At 39.0% G+C, this 21,294-nt stretch overlaps 1 protein-coding gene across 3 annotated transcripts in view; it reads right to left on the reverse strand.

The window, feature by feature from the left end:
• The window catches only part of SLC49A4 (solute carrier family 49 member 4), a 101,879-nt gene that overhangs the window by 69,007 nt on the left and 11,578 nt on the right, over window positions 1-21,294 (reverse strand). For all 3 annotated transcript variants that reach the window (XM_019922791.3, XM_019922793.3, XM_073804172.1), the window contains exon 3: window positions 2,751-3,016. In XM_019922791.3, coding sequence (XP_019778350.1) covers window positions 2,751-3,016 — 266 coding nt within the window. The remainder of the gene's footprint in view (window positions 1-2,750; window positions 3,017-21,294) is intronic.

The following is a 21,294-nucleotide window of genomic DNA, read 5'->3' on the forward strand; positions in this document are numbered from 1 at the left end:
AATAGGCATCATCAGAAAATCTACAAACAACAAATTCTGGAGTGGGTGTGGGGAAAAGGAACCCTCTTGCACAGTTGGTGGGAATGTAAATTGATACAGCCACTATGGAGAACAGGATGGAGGTTCCTTAAAAACTAAAAGTAGTTTTTAGACCATATGACCCAGCAATCCTACTACTGGGCATATACCCAAATAAAACCATAATTCAAAAAGACACATGCACCCCAATGTTCCCTGCAGCACTAGTTACAATAGCCAGGTCATGGAAGCAACCTAAATGCCCATCGACAGACGAATGGATTAAGAAGATGTGGTACATATATACAATGGAATATTACTCAGCCATAAAAAGGAACGAAATTGGGTCATTTGTTGAGATGTGGATGGATCTAGAGACTGTCATACAGAGTGAAGTAAGTCAGAAAGAGAAGAACAAATATCATATATTAACGCATATATGTGGAACCTAGAAAAATGGTACAGATGAACCGGTTTGCAGGGCAGAAATAGAGACACAGAAGTAGAGAACAAACGTATGGACACCAAGGGGGGTAAGCGGTGGCACGGGGGGTGGGTGTGATGAATTGCGATATTGGGATTGACATGTATACACTGATGTGTATAAAATGGATGACTAATAAGAACCTGCTGTATAAAAAAATAAATGAAATTAAATTTTTTTAAAAAGTCATGCCTTTTCCTATATAATAAAGTGGGAGACTGAAGAGTAATGTAAGCAGAAAATACCAAATTTCCTGCGCATTCTGCAATAACATTGGGTCCCCAAAATAAAACAAAAGAAAAGAAAAGGAGTGAGCTGTATACAGGGGGTTAAATGCTTTATTTACTGCCACCACCTCTAATTTCACTTTTCTTCCCTCCAAATCCTACTGGGTTGGCCAAAATATTCGTTTGGGTTTCTCCATGTTCCAGAAAAACCCAAATGAACTTTTTGGCCAGGCCGATGTTTTGAAATGTAAATTCCATTATAGAACTCTCTAGTGTAAAATTCTCCAGAGTGTGGCCTTTGCCTACAACATGATGAACTTCAAACCCTTTACTTCTGCTTAGAAGGCTTGTGTGGTATGGCTTACCCCTCTGGCTTCATCTATCACCACTCTCACCAGATCTAAGCTACTCTGGGTTTTCAGTTGCTTGAATGCAGCAGGCTCTCCCCGCCATTACTGGGCTTCTCCTCCATGGTTCTCTCTGTCTTTCTAATGTATTCTTCCTTCTGCCCATTATAGTTAGGTAACTCTCATCCATCAGGTTCCAACTTAGATGGTGCAACTCCAGGAAGCTCTACTTGACCACCAAAATCTGGTTAGGTGCTTCTCCTCTGAGCTCTCAAAGCAACTGTAGATCTTTGGTTATAGCCCTTACCACCCTGTTTTACAACTGTTTGTCTGTATCCTTTGGGACACTGTAAGTTCTGTCTGGTCAGGAACCATGTTTACTTCAGTGCCTAGCACACTGACAGATACATAGGAGTTCAAAATATATTTGTTAAATTAATAAGTAAATACATGAACTAATATGAAGTACATCATAATCTGGTCCTTTATCTTTCCAGTCTCATTTTCTGCCACTTGCTACCTACACCCAAACACATATTTACACCACTCTAGTCACAGCAAATTACGTGCAGTTCCCTGGACATACTGAGCTCTCTCATACCTTCTCTGCCTTCTCACTTGCTGTTCCTTCTATAAGGAACCTTAATCCACTTGAACATTCAGTCAAGCCTTCCCTGACTCCTCAACTTCTCCCCAAAGCCAAGTCAATTAGGCCTTCTAAGCTCTGTATATCCTTATTTGTATTATAATGATCTCATCAGTGATCTTACCAAATCCCAGTGCTTAGCAAGGTCCTTGATATATAGTAAACACTTATAAAAAGTTTTCTGAATGCAGAAGGAAATAATAAACAGGCACATGGAGAGAGAGGATATATATATATATATATATATATATTTTTTTTTTTTTTTTGTGGTACGCGGGCCTCTCACTGTTGTGGCCTCTCCCGTTGTGGAGCACAGGCTCCGGACGCGCAGGCTCAGCGGCCATGGCTCACAGGCCCAGCCGCTCCACAGCATGTGGGATCTTCCCGGACTGGGGCACGAACCCGCGTCCCCTGCCTCGGCAGGTGGACTCTCAACCACTGCGCCACCAGGGAAGCCCCAGAGGGGATATATTTAAGGAGATCTAAGAGTGGACTAGGGCTTGACTCTAGAAATAAAGAGAAAGGACCCAGGAGAATATTTTGAAAAGATCAACGTCCCTTATGAATAGACTAAACATACAGAGAGTAGGAAATGAAAAGGATAAATCATGGGTGATACCGGTTTATAAGGTGAGAGAACACGGCCAATGACAGGGAAACTGCAAGGGAGACAATGGGCTTAACACCTACCAACAGATGCTTAACAAATATTTATCGTGGATCATGATGTTCAGCTTTTTATACTGGTACCTAGAAAATACACCACAGTGCTTAACTGTATGGACAGGAAGAGCAAAGTTAAGAAATAACCTTACATGTAGCAATAATACATTTTAAACTTCATAACTTCCAAGAAAGGGTCAGTTTTAAATAGGCATCTCCACATTACATGAAAAGAAAGCACATGTATGAATATGTATGGATTAGTCCTCTACTTCATAAGAAGTGGTCTGGTATACAAAAAGTAGAGTGAAGATGATGGGGATAAAAGACAAAACATAACAGGAAGAAAATAAACTTCAAAATACCTGCATATAATACAGTCTCTATGCGATCTTTAATGTGGGCCCTGCTATTCTCTGAAGCAAGAAGAGGCGCCGTCCCATTGGGAGCTGGAACAACAAGTGGTCCAACTAAAAATGCACATGCTCCCCCAAGATAACTGAGCATTGATGCAATAGCTGTGGCAGTGGCCCGCTCGTCTGCAGAGAACCACGTTGTGGAGAGGAATGGAGCTGCGTTCATTACAGTCGGACCTGCCAATCCATTTAACAGCTGTCCTGCATGGATTAGTCTGCAATCAAACAAATTAAAAGGCTGTGAGGTAGCTGAGACAGGAATCTTCTAGACAAAGAGAAGTTAGCCACACTGCAGTTAACTATGGCAATAAGAATACATATCTGTAAAGACTACGACACACCTGAAATGCAAAGTATGGTGACTCTCTGTGAGGGAGATAAAATACAGCAATAGTCACCCCTTATTCATTTCACAAATATTTACCAAAGCCTCTGATTTGTGTCACATTCCAAACTAAATACTTCCAATAACTTGTTTCATTTGTTATCACAACACTATGTGGAAGCTATTATTATCCCCATTTATTGAGATATGAAAGCTTTGGCTTGGAAAGATAAAGAAACTTGCCCAAGTGCTAACAGGCAAGCTAAGATTTAGACCCAGGTTTGACTCCCAAATCCATAGTCTATTAGACTGCCACTCACAGAGACCTAGTAAGTGCCGCCAGCCCTACAAATAACACAGTTCGCTGAGCTCAACATTCCACACCTACTCTGTGCCAGGTGATGGAAATACAAAAAAGAAAGTAATCATTACAGAATCTTCTAATGGAAGAGGAATCAGAGGATCTAGTCTGCACCTAACTAGTTGAATGGCCCTGGGTAATATGTCTTTGTAGGATTCCATCCCTTCTCCTCTAAAATGATGAGATTAGTTTAAATTGAATATTCATGCCTCGAGCATTTGTTAGGTTAAGGTACTATAATCACAGATCACTAGGTCCCTTCCAGTCCCAATCCTCTGACCATGACTTTAATTGTAAGGGTTAGTGAAAAGTAGTTTCTTGCTTCCATTCCAGTTGTTCTCTTGCTCATCCTTCCTCACTATTCTATTCAGTGCTCTATCCTGTTCCCTGCTGAACACGGAACGTGAAAACCCTTTTCCCACATTTCTTCCTCCACCCCCAAAATATACATTCACATTCAAGAGTAGCCTTGAAGGAGAAAAGAAGCCAGAAGTCCAAAAAGCACGGACAAGAATGGGGAACCTAGAAAAATGGTACAGATGAACCGGTTTGCAGGGCAGAAATAGAGACACAGAAGTAGAGAACAAACGTATGGACACCAAGGGGGTAAGCGGTGGCAGACAAGAATGGGAAGTGAGTCAACCTCTTCTACCTTGGAGGTAGAGGAAAGGGAAGGAACAGTGTATGTGACATACACATGATACTAACTACTTTTTCTTTCTGTTCCTTTTGCTTTTCAGTCACCATGTGGGTGCCAAATCCTCTTTTTAACAACTACCACCTTAAGCTACTTAGAAAAAGTTTTTCAAATGTACAAGGAAATAATAAACAGGCATGTGAGGAGAGGTAGGGCCCTAACGTAGAAGCATAAGTGAGTGGGAAGTGAAATATGTGAATTACATCTGCTCAAATCTTTGTATATGTTGGAAAAGTTATTCGAAGGCAAAATGGCTTCAAGCGTCATTAATATTACTAAATTAAGAAAACCAAAGACATTTAAAATTTTTCTTGCGTAAGGGGGAAGTATTTTCTAGATGACAAACACAGTGAAACTGCTTATAAACCAAATACCTCCTCCAAATGCCAGAGGGTCCCCAGCTGTCGTACAGAAATTTCACCATAGAAGTATTCTTGAAACACTGTCATTAAGTGGTTTTAATCATGACTCGTGATGGTACAATAATCAAACGACACATGACGGCTCATAAAGGTAACTGCTTTGACATTTAACACCTTTAATGAGGTATTCCTGAAAGACTCATCTCATCTAGAAGGAGAAGGGTTGGAATGAGTAAGATTTATTATGCCTAAAAATGTTAAGCGTAGAAGGAGAACATGGAAGAAACGACCTATTAAAAAAAAAAAACCTTGATAAAACAGTATGAATCCTGAAAACTAAGGTATAAAACTCAAATCATTGCCATGGCTTAACTCTTTGCTACTTCTCAGTGAAATCACGAATAGACTATTTTCCAAGGAGCAAACATAAGTCATAGAACATGTGAGCTTGAGATAAGGTAAGGATCATCCAAGTCCAGTTTACTCAATTCTCAGATCAGAATATTTCTCACTATAACATGTATACCTGCTAAAGTAAATATCCAGAGCACGTATAGCACTAGGGACATTACAGATGGCTACTAAGTCTAAAAGGTCACCGAACTTGGAAGGCCAACCTAAAACATGAATTATCAAAGTGAAAAATCATAGGGAAAAACAAGCTGTTTTGGCGTTTCAAAATTATTCTAATTTAAATAAGTGCTTTTTTGCATTAAAGTCATCATAAATAAATGCACTCCTCATAAATGAGCTCAGTAGGAGAACTGGGACCTACAGGATTTTGAGTTACCCTCTGAATTCATGGGAAACCTGGCAGGGAAATCCGGTGCCTGCTCTTCCCAGAATCTTTAAATTTTCCAGATCTTAGTTCTGCTCCTTCTTGCACCTATATCTTAGAGTCCCTCAGGGCCTGACACTTACTAAGTGGTTATAAGCACTGCCGTCTGGTAACCATGGCATAACACCAATCTGTAATATAAAGATTTTCATGTTTGCCTGACACTGGTTTCCGTCACCTACCATTAACTTACCCTATTTTTCATCTTGTTTATGTTCTCCTTTGCTGTACAAAAGCTTTTAAGTTTCATTAGGTCCCATTTGTTTATTTTTGATTTTATTTCCATTTCTCTAGGAGGTGGGTCATAAAGGATCTTGCTGTGATTTATGTCATAGAGTGGTCTGCCTATGTTTTCCTCTAAGAGTTTGATAGTGTCTGGCCTTACATTTAGGTCTTTAATCCATTTTGAGTTTATTTTTGTGTATGGTGTTAGGGAGTGTTCTAATTTCATTCTTTTACATGTAGCTGTCCAGTTTTCCCAGCACCACTTATTAAAGAGGCTGTCTTTTCTCCATTGTATATTCTTGCCTCCTTTATCAAAAATAAGGTGACCATATGTGCGTGGGTTTATCTCTGGGCTTTCTATCCTGTTCCATTGATCGATATTTCTGTTTTTGTGCCAGTACCATACTGTCTTGATTACTGTAGATTTGTAGTATAGTCTGAATGGGAGAAAATATTTGCAAGTGAAGCAACTGACAAAGGATTAATCTCCAAAATTTACAAGCAGCTCAATATCAAAAAAAACAAACAACCCAATCCAAAAATGGTCAGAAGACCTAAATAGACATTTCTCCAAAGAAGATATACAGATTGCCAACAAACACATGAAAGGATGCTCAACATCATTAATCATTAGAGAAATGCAAATGCAAAACTACAATGAGGTATCACCTCACACCAGTCAGAATGGCCATCATCAAAATATCTACAAACAATAAATGCTGGAGAGGGTGTGGAGAAAAGGGTACCCTCTTGCACTGTTGGTGGGAATGTAAATTGATACAGCCACTATGGAGAACGGTATGGAGGTTCCTTAAAAAACTAAAAGTAGAACTACAAAAAAAAAAATTAAAAAAAAAAAGAACTACCATATGACCCAGCAATCCCACTACTGGGCATATACCCTGAGAAAACCATAATTCAAAAAGAGTCATGTACCACAGTGTTTATTGCAGCTCTAGTGACAACAGCCAGGAGATGGAAGCAACCTAAGTGTCCATCAACAGATGAATGGATAAAGAAGATGTGGCACATATATCCAATGGAATATTACTCAGCCATAAAAAGAAACGAAACTGAGTTATTTGTAGTGAGGTGGATGGACCTAGAGTCTGTCATACAGAGTGAAGTAAGTCAGCAAGAGAAAAACAAATACCGTATGCTAACACATATATATGGAATCTAAAAAAAAAAAAAGTCATGAAGAACCTAGGGGCAAGACAGGAATAAAGATGCAGACCTACTAGAGAATAGACTTGAGGACACGGGGAGGGGGAAGGGTAAGCTGGGACAAAGTGAGACAGTGGCATGGACACATATACACCACCAAATGTAAAATAGATAGCTAGTGGGAAGCAGCCGCATAGCATAGGGAGATCAGCTCGGTGCTTTGTAACCACCTGGATGGGTGGGATAGGGAGGGTGGGAGGGAGGGAGACGCAAGAGGGAGGAGATATGGGAACATATGTATATGTATAACTGATTCACTTTGTTATAAAGCAGAAACTAACACACCATTGTAAAGCAATTATACTCCAATAAAGATGTTAAAAAAAAAAAAAGCCTTGGGGGAAAGAAAACTTACCCTATTTTATGAAATTAACTTGTTTGTAAAAATATATTTAAAAATAATTCAGTTATATATATAAAATCTTGTTTTCCCATTTAATAGTAATGCAGAGGTTTTTTTTTTTCTGGAAAAGTACTGGCCCTAAGACATAATAAAATCATACAAACATTACCGTAAATTCTTTAAAATGACAATTAAGGAGAGGAAATAATTATAAATGGTTCAATACAAGTTGTATTATTTAATTCATTTAACAAAGAGGTACTGAGTATTCACTGTGTATTGGGTAGGCACTGTGATAGCCATGGGTACATGGGAATATAAAATTAAAAAGCTAAAGCTTTTTAAGTAGAGTAGTTGAAGAGTAACCTACAAGTACTCTATCAGGAATATAAAGAAAAATAAGGCAATAATTAGGCCTAAGCTTGTGGGGCCTGGGACAAGAGTACTAGTAGAGGTCCCTGCACACCCTCCTTCTCCTCTGACCTCTGGTTCTGATCTATAACATCAGGGGCTTCACATACATGCACATGAACCTTAAGGTCCAACTCCATCCAAGCTCCATCTATCCCCTTCCAAACACCTGCCCCTTAGCTACCCCTTGGGCCTAGGGAGCACACCCCAGGGATGCAGTTCACTCTTGGAAGAACAGACCTGGGAAAGAGGTATGTTGCAGGGATTGCTGGGGTCTTGTGTAGCTTGAAAGTGGTGATGGGCAGGGCAGACACATCTCTTCGGCTCTACAGACTCCTCACCCCATAAGGAATGGCAAAACTGAAGGAAAACCAGAGTGGAACACTCTTAGGCATGGAGTCCAGGACAAGGACCAGGTGGCACTACTGGCAACAACAGTGAGGTACAGAGGAGGGATGGTTTGGAGGGCTGTTAAGGTGGTATAATAGATATAGTTAAGTGAATGACTGGATATAAAGGGGGGTACCCATAACTGTAGAAATGTCCAATAAGTGGTTGGCTACAGGTTGCAAGCTAAGGAAAGAGGTCTGAGATGAGAGATATACATTGGGTTTGGGGAACAAACTCTGGAGAATACCATCATTTAAATAGTCAGGGGAAGAGGAGTCTAGAAAGACAATTGAGAAGGAGTAATTATAGAGGCAGAAAAAAAATAAAACAGGAAAACCTGGTGTCATAGTAACTAAGGAGAGAAGGGTTTAGAGAAGATGAAAGTGAGGTACCAATAATTTCAGATCAAACAGAAAGAGGGTTTAACTGAAATGTAACCACTGGATTCGGCAACAAGGAGGTCTTGCATGATCTGAGCAGAAGCAGTTTCAGGAGACTGCTGAGGATGGAAGTTGGATACATGAGAAAATGGAAATTTACAATTAGACTATTCATTCTAATTGTTAAAAACAGATGCCAGAACAAAAATTAGGTATATGAACTTGACAGTATGAAAAGGAAAAACACCCAGCTTACATGAACAGTCTGAACTTAAAAGTCTCTCTGCCTTCACATGCTGAAAGATAAATGCAACTTGTTGTGATTGTCCTAATGCTTTTGAAGCACTCCTGAAGGAAGCTGGCTTTCAGAAACTCATACCGATTGATCTGGGCTGACTGTTAAAAACAACATGGACATATATACACTACCAAACGTAAAATAGATAGCTAGTGGGAAGCAGCTGCATAGCACAGGGAGATCAGCTCGGTGCTTTGTGACCACCTGGAGGGGTGGGATAGGGAGGGTGGGAGCGAGGGAGACGCAAGAGGGAGGAGATATGGGAACCTATGTATAACTGATTCACTTTGTTATAAAGCAGAAACTAACACACCATTGTAAAGCAATTATACTCCAATAAGGATGTAAAAATTTAAAAAAACAAAAAAACAACAACACAGAACAACAAAAGAGGTGTGATTCACAACCTTCCGTTAAGTGAAGTAGATTACATAACTTAACGTTAATTTTTCTGTCATGATTACATGCTTCAGTTTTGTTTTGCAAGTAGCAGTTAAGTTCCTTGTGGGTAAGGACCACGGTTTCTAAACTCCCCAGAGTGCCTCCCAGGGTGCGAAGGCAGTGTGGATGCTCTCCAGGATCCAAGTACAGGGAAGTGGGGTCACCGAAATACACAACTAACCTGTGTTGTACAAACCTCACAAAGTTCCACCACATACATCACATCAGTTCCACTTGTAAATTTTAAAAAGCTTCTATTCAGCAATACAAAAAACAAGGTGATTAATATTTGGGAAACAAAACTTTTAGAAAAAGAAAATGAGAGTGGTTAGAGCGAGGCCAAGGCTTTAGCACTGTCTCCAGCACAGTGCACCCGGGGAGGGCAGGCAGAAGTTAGCAGCATGAGGACGTAGTTTTGTCTCCTGGGCAAAAAGCTCTGTAGCAGAAAGGGAGCTCTCTGGAAGCTGACTAGTTAATTCAAGGGGTCTAACTCTTGCTTCCTTGCCTGAAACTTCATGCCTGATGAAGATGGGTATACTCGTATATTCACAGTTAGGAGACTGCAGGTGTCCTGACCTTCGCAGGTCAAGCCCTGACAGACGTGCCAAGGCGCAGGGGTACTGCTCTCCTTCATCCCAGTCTCCTCTCACTGGTCCCTTAATTGACTCCCTCTCCTTGTCTCCCCCTCCCCACCCAACTTCCTTTTCTTCCCTTCTCCCTTGGGTCTTTTTTCTTTGTCCCTTTTTTTTCTCCTTATGTAGCTTCTGCCTACTTCTGAGGCCTAGTTTACACTGTCCCCACAGGCCAGGTGGAAAATAGGGGAATTTCCCTTGTGGGCTGAGAAGAAGATTAGATCAGAGCTTTGGGAGTTTTTCCAGCATCAGCAGAACCAGATGGTAGAGACTAGGAAGTGGGAGCGGCCCACCAGTGTCGGTACTGCTGAGGCTGGCTGGCCCACGGCAGGCATGAGGACACCTAGCATGGCCTGGCCACATCTGCCACGGCCCTGGGCACCTCAGCCCTCAATTGCTGCCCCTGCCCATGGAGAGGCCAAGGCTCAGGGGCACGTAGTGTGGCATTTCTGCACAGCTGCATTCCTTTTCTTATTATTCAATATACTATAGCTTTTCAAACAAATGCCAATAGCTAAAGTTCAAACTGAAGACCTGTAAGTTCATGTGTTTTCATGTACTTGACATTTTAGCTTGTATTTAATGATATTCTGGTATCCCAACCTTTTGCTTCCTGACATTCTGGAACAAATACCCATGATTCTTAAATTATTTTCTACTTAAAATAATACGATATTTTAGAATTTGAATTTTTATAGTTGGAAGAAACTTCAAACCTCAGCTAGATAACCCACCCTCTTGATTTTATAGGAAAACCGAGTTCCAGAAAAGCTAATAATACATTTAAAATCACACTTATTTTATAACTTATTTATAACTTTCTTTTCTTCAAAAATTATTTGTGAGGGGAGTTTCAAAGTCATATAACTAGCTAATGGCTAAGCCAGGACTAGAAATCAAAATTAAATGTGATTTCACCAGTCCACAAATTTTTTTTTTTTTTTTTTGCAGTATGCGGGCCTCTCACTGTTGTGGCCTCTCCCGCTGCGGAGCACAGGCTCCAGACGCACAGGTCCAGCGGCTATGGCTCACGGGCCCAGCCGCTCTGCAGCCCGTGTGATCCTCCCGGACCGGGGCACGAACCCATGTCCCCTGTATCGGCAGGCGGACTCTCAACCACTGAGCCACCAGGGAAGCCCCCTTTTTTTTTAAGTTTAATTTTTTTTAATACAGCAGGTTCTTATTAGCTATTTATTTATTTATTTATTTATGGCTGCATTGGGTCTTTGTTGCTGCACATGGGCTTTCTCTAGTTGTGGTGAGTAGGCGTTACTCTTTGTGGCGGTGCATGGGCTGGCATATTTTTATTCTATGCAGAGATGTACTTTATAAACCTTTATTATGACTAGCACTGGGGATAACATTAGCGAGTTGGCTTTTTAGAAACTGAGCAGGTATTTCCTCAGTGTAAATCCAGCATTCTTAACTTAAATTCTATGTATTTTTAATGAGAAATGATTTAGAATAAGAATACTTATCTCTAACACTCAATATGCCAATGGTTCACAAGCTTTCTCCCAATTCCCCATTCCTAATCATCCTGCATGAGAATAAACTCATGTGTTACAGGATTTCCTGGATATTGAAAATGGTCTAAAGTGCTAGAAGTAGTTTTCCTTTATTTAGCCCAAAAAGGCAATAAAAAGGGTCAGAGATGCTGTGAATTAATTACAGGAAAAAGGAAGTTAGGAAGGGAGAAACAGACTGAAATGGTGAAAAGGAATGAGCTTTCTAAAGATTTTTACCATAGCCTCAGTTTTCTTTTATGAAAATCTATTTCCCTTTTGTACCCTTTAATAATTTTGGCCAATTATGATCCAATTAAAAATATCTACTGCATATCTACTATGGTCAAGGCACCTACAGCAGACACTAAAAGGAATATAAAGATAAGAACTACAGTCTTGGCCTAAAGAAGCTTATAATAATAACATATCAAGTACAGTTACAGAAAGTTCATTAAAAAACACAGTGAAAAGAATATTGGGTTAGATATCAAAAGACTCAGCTTCTAGACTTATCTAAATTTATTAACTGTATAATCTTTGGTGAATCACTTATTCTCTTTCATTTCAATTTCCCCAAACGTACTTTATCTCACAGGATTTTTATTAAGGCCAAATACGATAATCTCTCAGCAAAGCTCGGGAGAAAAATGGACTTAGTCCTGGTCTGAGAGAGACCTACCTCCCCCCCATTTTGTCTCATAACGTTTTTTTTGTCTCATAACTTTTATTTTGTCCTCTTAGTTTAAAAGTATTTTATATATATACTCGTAGTAGAAAAGAAGTGCATAGAGAAGAAAAAGTCCATAAATTCAATGATTCAGTAACTCATATAACCATTCCTAATATTTTGATTTTTCAGTCTTTTTTTCTTTCAGTTTTTTTTTCCAATGCATCTCTCAATCAAGGCAGGCACAGGTAATCATAGATATCAAATTGAATATACAGTTTTATGCACTAAATCATTTTAACTTTATAGTGTATAATAAGCATTTCTCATTTCATTCTTTATATCATAATTGTTAATAGCTCCACTGATAGTCTATCATACAGATGTTCAAAAACTCATTTAACATTTTCCTAATGTTTGTTACTTATTTTTTAATATTAATAATGGTGTTGTGATAACCTTTGTATAAAAATATTTGCCATTTCCAAATTATTTCCTTAGGGTCGATAAGTCAGAGGGTATGAACATTTTAGATCTTATGAAATATACTCCAAAGTTGTATTTCAGAAGAGCCTGTAGCAATTTACAGTCCCATCAGTAGTGGTCAACAGTGCCTGCCTCACCAAGCATTGAATACCACTATTTAAAAAATACTCACCTAAAAATAAAGAAAAAAATTTTAAAAAAATGTTTAATAGAAAAATAAAAATTACACACATACACACAAAATTGGTGTGTTAGTTTTCTATTGCTGTTATAACAAATTACCACAAACTTAGTGGCTTTAAAACAACACTCATTTATTCTCTTACATTTCTGTAAATCAGAAGTCCAACATGGGTCTCACTGAGCTAAACTCAAGGTGTGGCATGGCTATGTTCCTTCCTGGAGGCTCTAGAGAAGGATATGCTTCCTCGTCTTTCCCAGCTTCTAGCAGCCACCTGCATTCCTTGGCTCCTGGCCCCCCTCTTCTGTCTTCAAAGCCAGCAACAGTGGTTTGAGTCCTTCTCACACTGCATCTCTCTGACTTCCTCTTCTATCTCTCCTTTTAGGACTTTTGTGATTACACTGGGCCCACCTGGATAACGCAGGATAATCTCCCTATTTTAGGGTCAGATGATTAGCAAACTTAATTCCACCTACTATCGTAGTTCTCTTTTGCCATGTAACAGAACACATTCACGGGTTCCGGGTATTAGAACATGGACATCTTTGGGGGATGGGGGTATTATTCTGTCTGTCACACTTGGTAAGGCCAAAAGGGATCTCCTTGTTTTTTTTGTGTGTGTGTGGTTTTTTGCGGTACACGGTCCTCTCACTGCTGTGGTCTCTCCCGTTGCGGAGCACAGGCTCCGGACACGCAGGCTCAGCGGCCATGGCTCAGGGGCCCAGCCGCTCTGCGGCATGTGGGATCTTCCCGGACCGGGGCACGAACCCGTGTCCCCTGCATTAGCAGGCAGACTCTCAACCACTGCGCCACCAGGGAAGTCCAGGAATCTCCTTGTTTTAATTTGCATTTCTTTTTCTGACTACTGGTCTTTTTTCCCATTGGAATATTATAATTTTTCTTATTTTGAATGAGTGCTTAATATATTTATTTGTATTATTTACCTGTTCTTGCCCTTATTTTGACAAATATTTTCTCCTGTTGGCCAATTTTGTTTTAAGCTTAACAATTTGTACACTCAACAGTTTGTAAGTGGTCAGATCAATTTTTCTCTTTATAATTTTCCTGTTTTTCATGCTTTAGAAAAAAATTCCTATGTAGAGATCAGATAAATATTCCTATATATTGTTTTCCAACTAAATATTTAACCATTTAATTCATCTGAATTTATTCTGATGCATGGTATAAAAAGAGGATATAAACTGACCTTTTCCCCCTAAACAGCCAGTTTGCCTGTGGTAGAGACAATAAACTATCCCCCAGTGTCCATTCTCTCTATTTTCCTTTTAATTACAGAGCACCCCAAGTCTGTGCTGGGGTGAGCTACAGTCTGCATTTCCAAGCTCCCCCTGCAGTGAGGTGGGGTCTTGTTACCAAGTCTGGGCCAATGTGATGAGAGCGGGAGGATTTCAAGGTCACCTCCTTGAGGATAAAATGCTCTCCCTGGTCTCCCTCTCCCTCTTCCTGTGGGATGAAATGTTACTATAGTGTGGATAAATCCACTCTGGACTGTCCTGCCAAGGCATCTCCCTAGGGAAGCAACAAGATAGAGGGAACTTAGGTTCCTTTGTAGAACAGAGGTGCCTAGGCCCTGGCCCACCTGCCAACTCTGGACTATCACGTAAGAAAGAAATACTATCTTGTTTCAGCCATTATATTTTGAGACTCCTCACTATGACAGCTTAACTGTTCCCTGATTGAGAAATTAGCTCCAGAATTAGGATTCTGCATTCAGAAAGGCATAACATAGTTGGCACTGATTTAGTGGTTAGGCTGCAGGCTGAAAAGGCAGGTGACTTGTGAGATGCAGCAAAACCACTGCTTATGATTACCTGGAACTGGCTGGAAAAAAATCAGAACACTACTCTGTTTCCTGCCCCTTGCCGCTTTTAGGATGGCACTACAAGAGAGATGGAGCCAGGCAATTGGTAGCTGGTTTGCAAGCACAGACGGAAGGGACAAGAGCTCTGCTAAGAGAGTTTCTCTCTGCCCAAGGCCTACTATCCAAATTTAATGAGAATCCAGGAATTTGAAGGCTCAGGTTGCTTCTGTATCCTAAAATGGCAGGAAATAACATATTTCAGAGCCTGTCTAGCAGCAAAGATCAAATTAAAGGTGTTATTTTCCTACCCAGTCCTTTTTTCAGATGGCATCCTGGTAGCCACCACGAAATTGAGGGAAAAGGGATGAGCTGAGCACAGAAGGAGTAAAGGAAAGGAGATTCAGCAGGTGTAAGAAACACAGCCATAAGTAAAAATCTTTGGATGTGGCTACATTTACATGAACCCACTGGATGTAAATAGAGAAGCCTACTAAACGTTTGAGGGAAGTGTATCACCAAAGACACCGCAAAACGGTTCTATGAAGCTTTAAGATGCTTGATTCCTAAAGTAATCCTGAGGTCCCCAAATCAGTATCAGGCAGAAAGTGAAACACCACAGCTGTGTAGCCCCTAAGAATGGCATAGCCTCCAACTTCAGGTGTATTCACTAAGAAGAATGGACCAAAAAAGAGCCTTCCCGAGGATAAAGCCAAAATCACAAAGAACAATCAAAGGGGTCACTCCCAGAGAACCACAAAGACCTGATAGAAGCCAGAGACTCTGGATTTTGAGTTGGACACAATAACTGGACTGGACTGTGGGTCTTATCCTTTGAGGAAAGATGAATATGTTTTTTGCATGGGAAGAGGGGGTACCTGGATACATGGAGACATTTGATAGCAGAGGCTACTAACTGTCTCCTTACATCCATTCTCCCTTTCTTTTGTTATAGCATCCATGCATTTTTTGTTGTTATTTCTTAAATTTACTTTCAAACCAACTTTGTTACCTGGGACAGAGAACAAATCCTCCCACTTCTACAAAAAGAAATCAAATATGACATTCTATGGCAAAAATGAGACTTCCACAATCTTCCTAACAGGAAGTACTTGTTTCTAGCTGAGATTTCCTACCCAGAGGAGTACTGCTTAATTTAGTGCCAATTTAGTGCCTTGTACCATTATTTCTGTTTATGCTGTGATAGCTATATCTTTTTTTTTTTAAGCATCCTTGCATTTTAACTGGGGGCATGGCTGCTGAGCTACATTTCCAGCTCCTCTTGCGGATACATGTCGCCATGTACTAAGTCTGTACCAATGGGATGTGAGTAGAATTGATACATACAGCTTCCTAGTCATCACCTAAAGACGTAGTCACTTGCCCTGGATGTCCTATTTCCCCTTCCTGTGGGCTACAATGAAAGCACTGACGATGAGCCAGCTTTGACCACTTGGACAAGGATATCACCCCAGGGGATGTTAGAACAACAGAAAAGGAACTTGGGTCCCTGGAACAGAGCTCTCTACATGCCTGGAGCAGCCCACTATCTTTTAGACTGTTTCTTGGTAGAAAAATAAACTTCTATCTATTCAGCTTGTGTATTTTTTTACCTCTTTACACAGCTTAGCCTATGCTTTACAAATACAGACTGTCAATAAATGTTGACTGCCGAGTTATGAATTTAAATAATGAAATCTGAAATCTGCAAACCAACATTTGTTAAGAATGTCTATTATGTTCATTTTCCCATTCTCTTTTCAGAAGTGCTTATATTTTTATATTATTTTATAAGTTAGATATCATATTTGCCACACATATTTTTCCTAGTTTGTATTTTAATTTTATGATTTCTTTTAGAAGCATGAGGGTTCAAATGTTTATGTAGTCAAATCTACAAATACTTCCCTTATGATTTCTTCACTGCTTTTATACTTGGAAAATCAATCTCTTTAGGGATAAGATTAATTTTCCCTTACACTGTTTCATTTTAAATATGAAGCTCATCAATCCATCAGGAATATATTTTAATGCACGCTGTATGGTTAAGTATCCACATTTCTTTTTCTAATACGTAACCAATCTGCCCAAACACATAATAGATAGATCTATTTAATAAAATATGCTTTATTTAGTAACCCTACCGATTTATGTGTTTATTATTATATGTTAAATTATTACCAATGTCTACTTCTGGCCTATTTTGTTCCTGTAATCATTCTGTTGCAGATAAAATAATCTTTTACTTGTTTGTGCCTTTCCATATTAATAGGAAAGAAAATCTATGGCAAATCTTTATTCAGAAGAAAAGAATAAACAGACATTTGCAACAGACTTTGAATATATTCTCCATAACTTTCAACTCAGTTTACTCTGAAAATCCTATCAACATTTGTGATTATGATTATGTACAGTAAGGAGAGACAGGGTTATAAATCAGGGAGGGGGTCTCAGGGGATTTCTGGATTTCTAACCTGGGTGATGGGTACATAGCTGTCTTTTTCATGATTATTTCACTAACCTGTACATAAATGTTTTATGTACTCTTCTATATGTATAGTATATTTAACAACAAAAAAAGTAAATTTAAAAATTCATATATGATATTATAGGTCCTTAGAAGAAATGTCTCAGAAATAATCACATTCCAAAGACAATCAAAAGGGAAAAAAAGTATCTTCCAAAACTCTAAAGATCACTTTACATATCTTCTATTGGCTTTTTCCCCTGTTAAATGCTTATTATGAGGAGTTAATCTCCTACCAATCTTTCTTATCTGAATCCCAGCTGACCATCATGGAGAAATATATTCATGAAATCTGACCTCTGGAGTTTTAAGAGTCAAATTGCAAATAAAACTATTAAATAGAATCTGCTTTAAAATAAGACATTAAAAATATTATGTGATTATACTGTAGGATGGGCAAGCACAATGCAGTTACTAGTTAAAGTGAGGATGCTACGCACCTAGGGCAGTCAGGTTGTCAAACTTAAAATGAGTATAAAATTAACTAAAGGAACTTGTTAAGACTAAATGAGTAGGACTGGGGTGGGGCCCAGGGATCTGTATTTTTAATAAGCAGCTTATCTGTGGACCATACTTTTAGAACACACTGATCAGAATCCTATGTGTTTTACAGAGAAGAGTCTTCGTTCTTAAATCTACCAATTGTTCATTTTTATATCAAAGGGTTTATATTTCTATACTGGGGAAATTTACATATAACCCTTCCTTGCCTTTCCTTCTCTTATTCTTATTATTGAAGATCTGATGTGTTCATTTTAGTTTCTCTTAACTAGTGTTTTCAGTCCAAAAGGTGATATATTCACATGGTAAAAATATTCTCAAGCAGAGAACAGAGTATAAAACAAAAAGTAAATCTCCTTTCCACCCCAGACTTCCAGGTTCCCAGGCTTCCTCCTCAGAAACAACCAATGGTAATGGTTTCTTTCAGAAACAGTCCTTACCAAATACATCCCTCCCACTTTTTTCTAAGTAGGAATATATTAAACATAACATTAAAAACTTTGTCTTTTATAAAACTCAATGATGTATCTTGGAGATATTTCCAAATCAGCATTTATAGAACTTTCACCTCCTTTTCACAGCTACATACTATTCCACTATATACTTCACCATCACTAGTCCTTGGTGGAAGACGTTTGGGTTGCATCCAGCCTTTTGCTATTACAGGCAAAGCCACACAAATGTGATTTTCCTTACAAACTGGTAGAGCTTTATATGTGGGCTAATTTCTAGAATGACAAGTATTGGGTTAAAGGACATGTGCATTTTGAATTTGATAAATACTGCAAAAATGCCCTCTAAATAGGATGCCCCAAATTGCTTGCACATCAGCAATGCCTATTTTTCCCTATACCCCGGGCAACACAGCACATCATCATACTTTTTCATCTTTGCCAATAAACAACATATTATTGCTCTTTTAATTTTCATTTCTTTAATTATTTTTGTAAATGGTTTGCCTCTTTTTTTTAAAAAAATTATTTATTTATTTATTTTGGGCTGCGTTGGGTCTTCGTTGCTGTGTGCAGGCTTTTCTCTAGTTGCGGCGCACAGGCTTCTCGCTGTGGTGGCTTCTCTTGTTGCACAGCACCGGCTCTAGGTGCGCGGGCTTCAGTAGTTGCAGCTGGCGGGCTCTAGAGTGCAGGCTCTAGAGCGCAGGCTCAGTAGTTGTGGCGCATGGGCTTAGTGGCTCCGTGGCATGTGGGATCTTCCTGGACCAGGGCTCGAACCCGTGTCCCCTGCGTTGGCAGGCGGATTCTTAACCACTGTGCCACCAGGGAAGCCCTCATTTCTTTAATTATGATGAAGTGGTTGCGCATCTTAAGATTTGTATTTCAATTTCTGTAATTACTTGCTCATATCTATTACCCATTTTCCTACTGACTTGCTATTTTTCTTATTGATTTAACAGAGTTCTTTTCAACTAAGGAAATTATCCATTTGTCTTATTGTTGCAAACATTTCACAGTTTTTAACTTGCCTTTTGACTTTGTTTTATAGTGTATTTAATCATGCAGATATTCTACATTTTTATGTAGTCAAAAGTATTAAGCTTTTCTATGGCTTCTGGGATTTGTGTCTTAGTTGGAAGGTCTTCCCCATTTTAAGATTATTAAAAATGAGTCTCATTTTCTAATACTTCTATGGTTCATTTTTTATATTTAAATACTTGATCCAATTGGAATTTACTTAAGTGGTAAGGCAGAGATTTAGGGCTCTTCATTTTTTTTTTTCAGATAGCTGAGCAATTATCATAAAACCATTTACTAAACAATTCGTCTTTTCTAGTATGGTCATTTTAAATGTAATATTGCCAGCTACAAAGCATTTCACAATGGAGTGTATTTCTAGAAAATCTGTGTTTACTAGAACCATACTATTTAACTATCTAACGCATGTTAGTAATCTATTGTTTATATTAATGAAAATTACACTGAATTGAAAGATAATGTTATGAGAATCACTGGATACACCCTATGATTAAAAGCAGATATGACCTACTATAAGTTCACCTTCTAGAAGTTTGTAAATTGTTTACTGGGCATGCTATATCGTATTTCACACTATAAAGTAATGCCATCTGGTGCGATAGAGCAACGCCACCTGTAATGTTTTTGGTATGATTTGCTTCCCAATCATAGAAAACATGCTTTATAGTTCATTATTCTAAGTTCTTTATTTATTTGTGATGTTAATAAAAGTGGCAAAATAATTTTTCTTGAATTTTCATTGGTACTCTGCAGATGAAAGAAATATTGATACTATGAAGAGGTAGACCACGGTTAGGAAGGTGGTAATAATAGGTGTATTGAGGAAAGGGCTTGTCAGAAAGCTGCTACTCTCATGTCTTTAAGACTCATAGAAGATAAAATACAGGAAGTAAAGGGTGCAGGGACACTGTTCAGAAGGCTGGGTCAGAAGCTCAAAAAGCTCCAAGTGGAACAGGGCACAGAAAAAGATCGCTAAATACTTGTTTCAGTGCTAGCCAAATGCCTACTAAAGGTCTCTATCCCCTCCTCTTCAGTGTCATGGAGACTGAAGCTTAAAAGTGGTGATCTATTGAAACTACTAGTGAAAATACGCATTCAAATTGCAGCATTTTCATTTTAATAGCTGCATATGCATTGTTAATAATACTGCTCTAAAGAAATAATGTATGGACATAAAGTGAAGTCTCATTTCAAGGGGATAATATCCTAACATTCCTTATAGGTGAAGGCACAAAGACAGAAAATTCACCTTCTACTTTCTTTTTATGAAAGGTTCAATCTCTCATAATTTTTTTTTTTTTTTTTTTTGCGGTACACGGGCCTCTCACTGTTGTGGCCTCTCCCGTTGCGGAGCACAGGCTCCGGACACGCAGGCTCAGCGGCCATGGCTCACAGGCCCAGCCGCTCCGCGGCATATGGGATCTTCCCGGACCAGGGCACGAACCCGTGTCCCCTGCATCGGCAGGCGGACTCTCAACCACTGCGCCACCAGGGAAGCCCTCTTGTAACTCTTTATTTTATTTCTCTTTCTTTCCTTTCCTATCTTTGCTTACATTTCTTTATGAGCTCTATTTTTCATACCATTTTCTCTACCAACAGAGTCAACTCTTTATTATTCCTATAATTTTGTATCTGAAAAGAATATGAAGGGATATAAGATTAGAGAGAAGCAATAGAATGGATGGCACAAACAGAAGAAAAACTAACAAAAATATCAGTAGGCATTTTTAAAGAACTCATTGTTGAATTTAAGCTTACACTGAAATCTGTACTTAAAGACTGTAGATGCTTTAAAAAAAACTGGATATTTGAAAAATTAAGAACATCTCAAACACAATGAAACTCATCTGTTAAAACCTCACTCAGAAGGATAGGAAATGAAGACCAATGTTCCACAGGAACCCAAATGATTCTGCTATCTGCCTTTTAAAATATGAAACACATGTACTCTAAATTTTCTGGAAAGATAACGTATTTTGAAAATTTGAAAAAGAACAGCATTTATTTTGAAGTGAAAAATTCTGTTCCAAATGAAAGCCAACATCTTATACCTAAAATCCATTCCTTCCTCCTCCTGTGCCCCATGTCTCTGTTAATGGAATCAACAATTTCAGAGTCTCCAGAGTGCAACCTCAATCATATCACCTCTGATACCTTTCTCTCATGTTCTCTCTCGCATCTGTGCTATCCTTTCCATTCCTACAACTTCCCAGGGCAAGGGAGTAATTCTGGACTCCTCACTTTCTCTTATTCCCTTTATTCAATCCACTGGCAAATCCTTCAAAATATAATCAGAATTTGACCACTTCTCACCACCACCACGGCCATAACTATGGCTCAAGCCACCATCATCTCTCACCTGGTTTATTTTACTGGTTCCCTAC

Source organism: Tursiops truncatus, chromosome 4 (assembly GCF_011762595.2).
Source record: "Tursiops truncatus isolate mTurTru1 chromosome 4, mTurTru1.mat.Y, whole genome shotgun sequence".
Classification (NCBI taxonomy): domain Eukaryota; kingdom Metazoa; phylum Chordata; class Mammalia; order Artiodactyla; family Delphinidae; genus Tursiops; species Tursiops truncatus.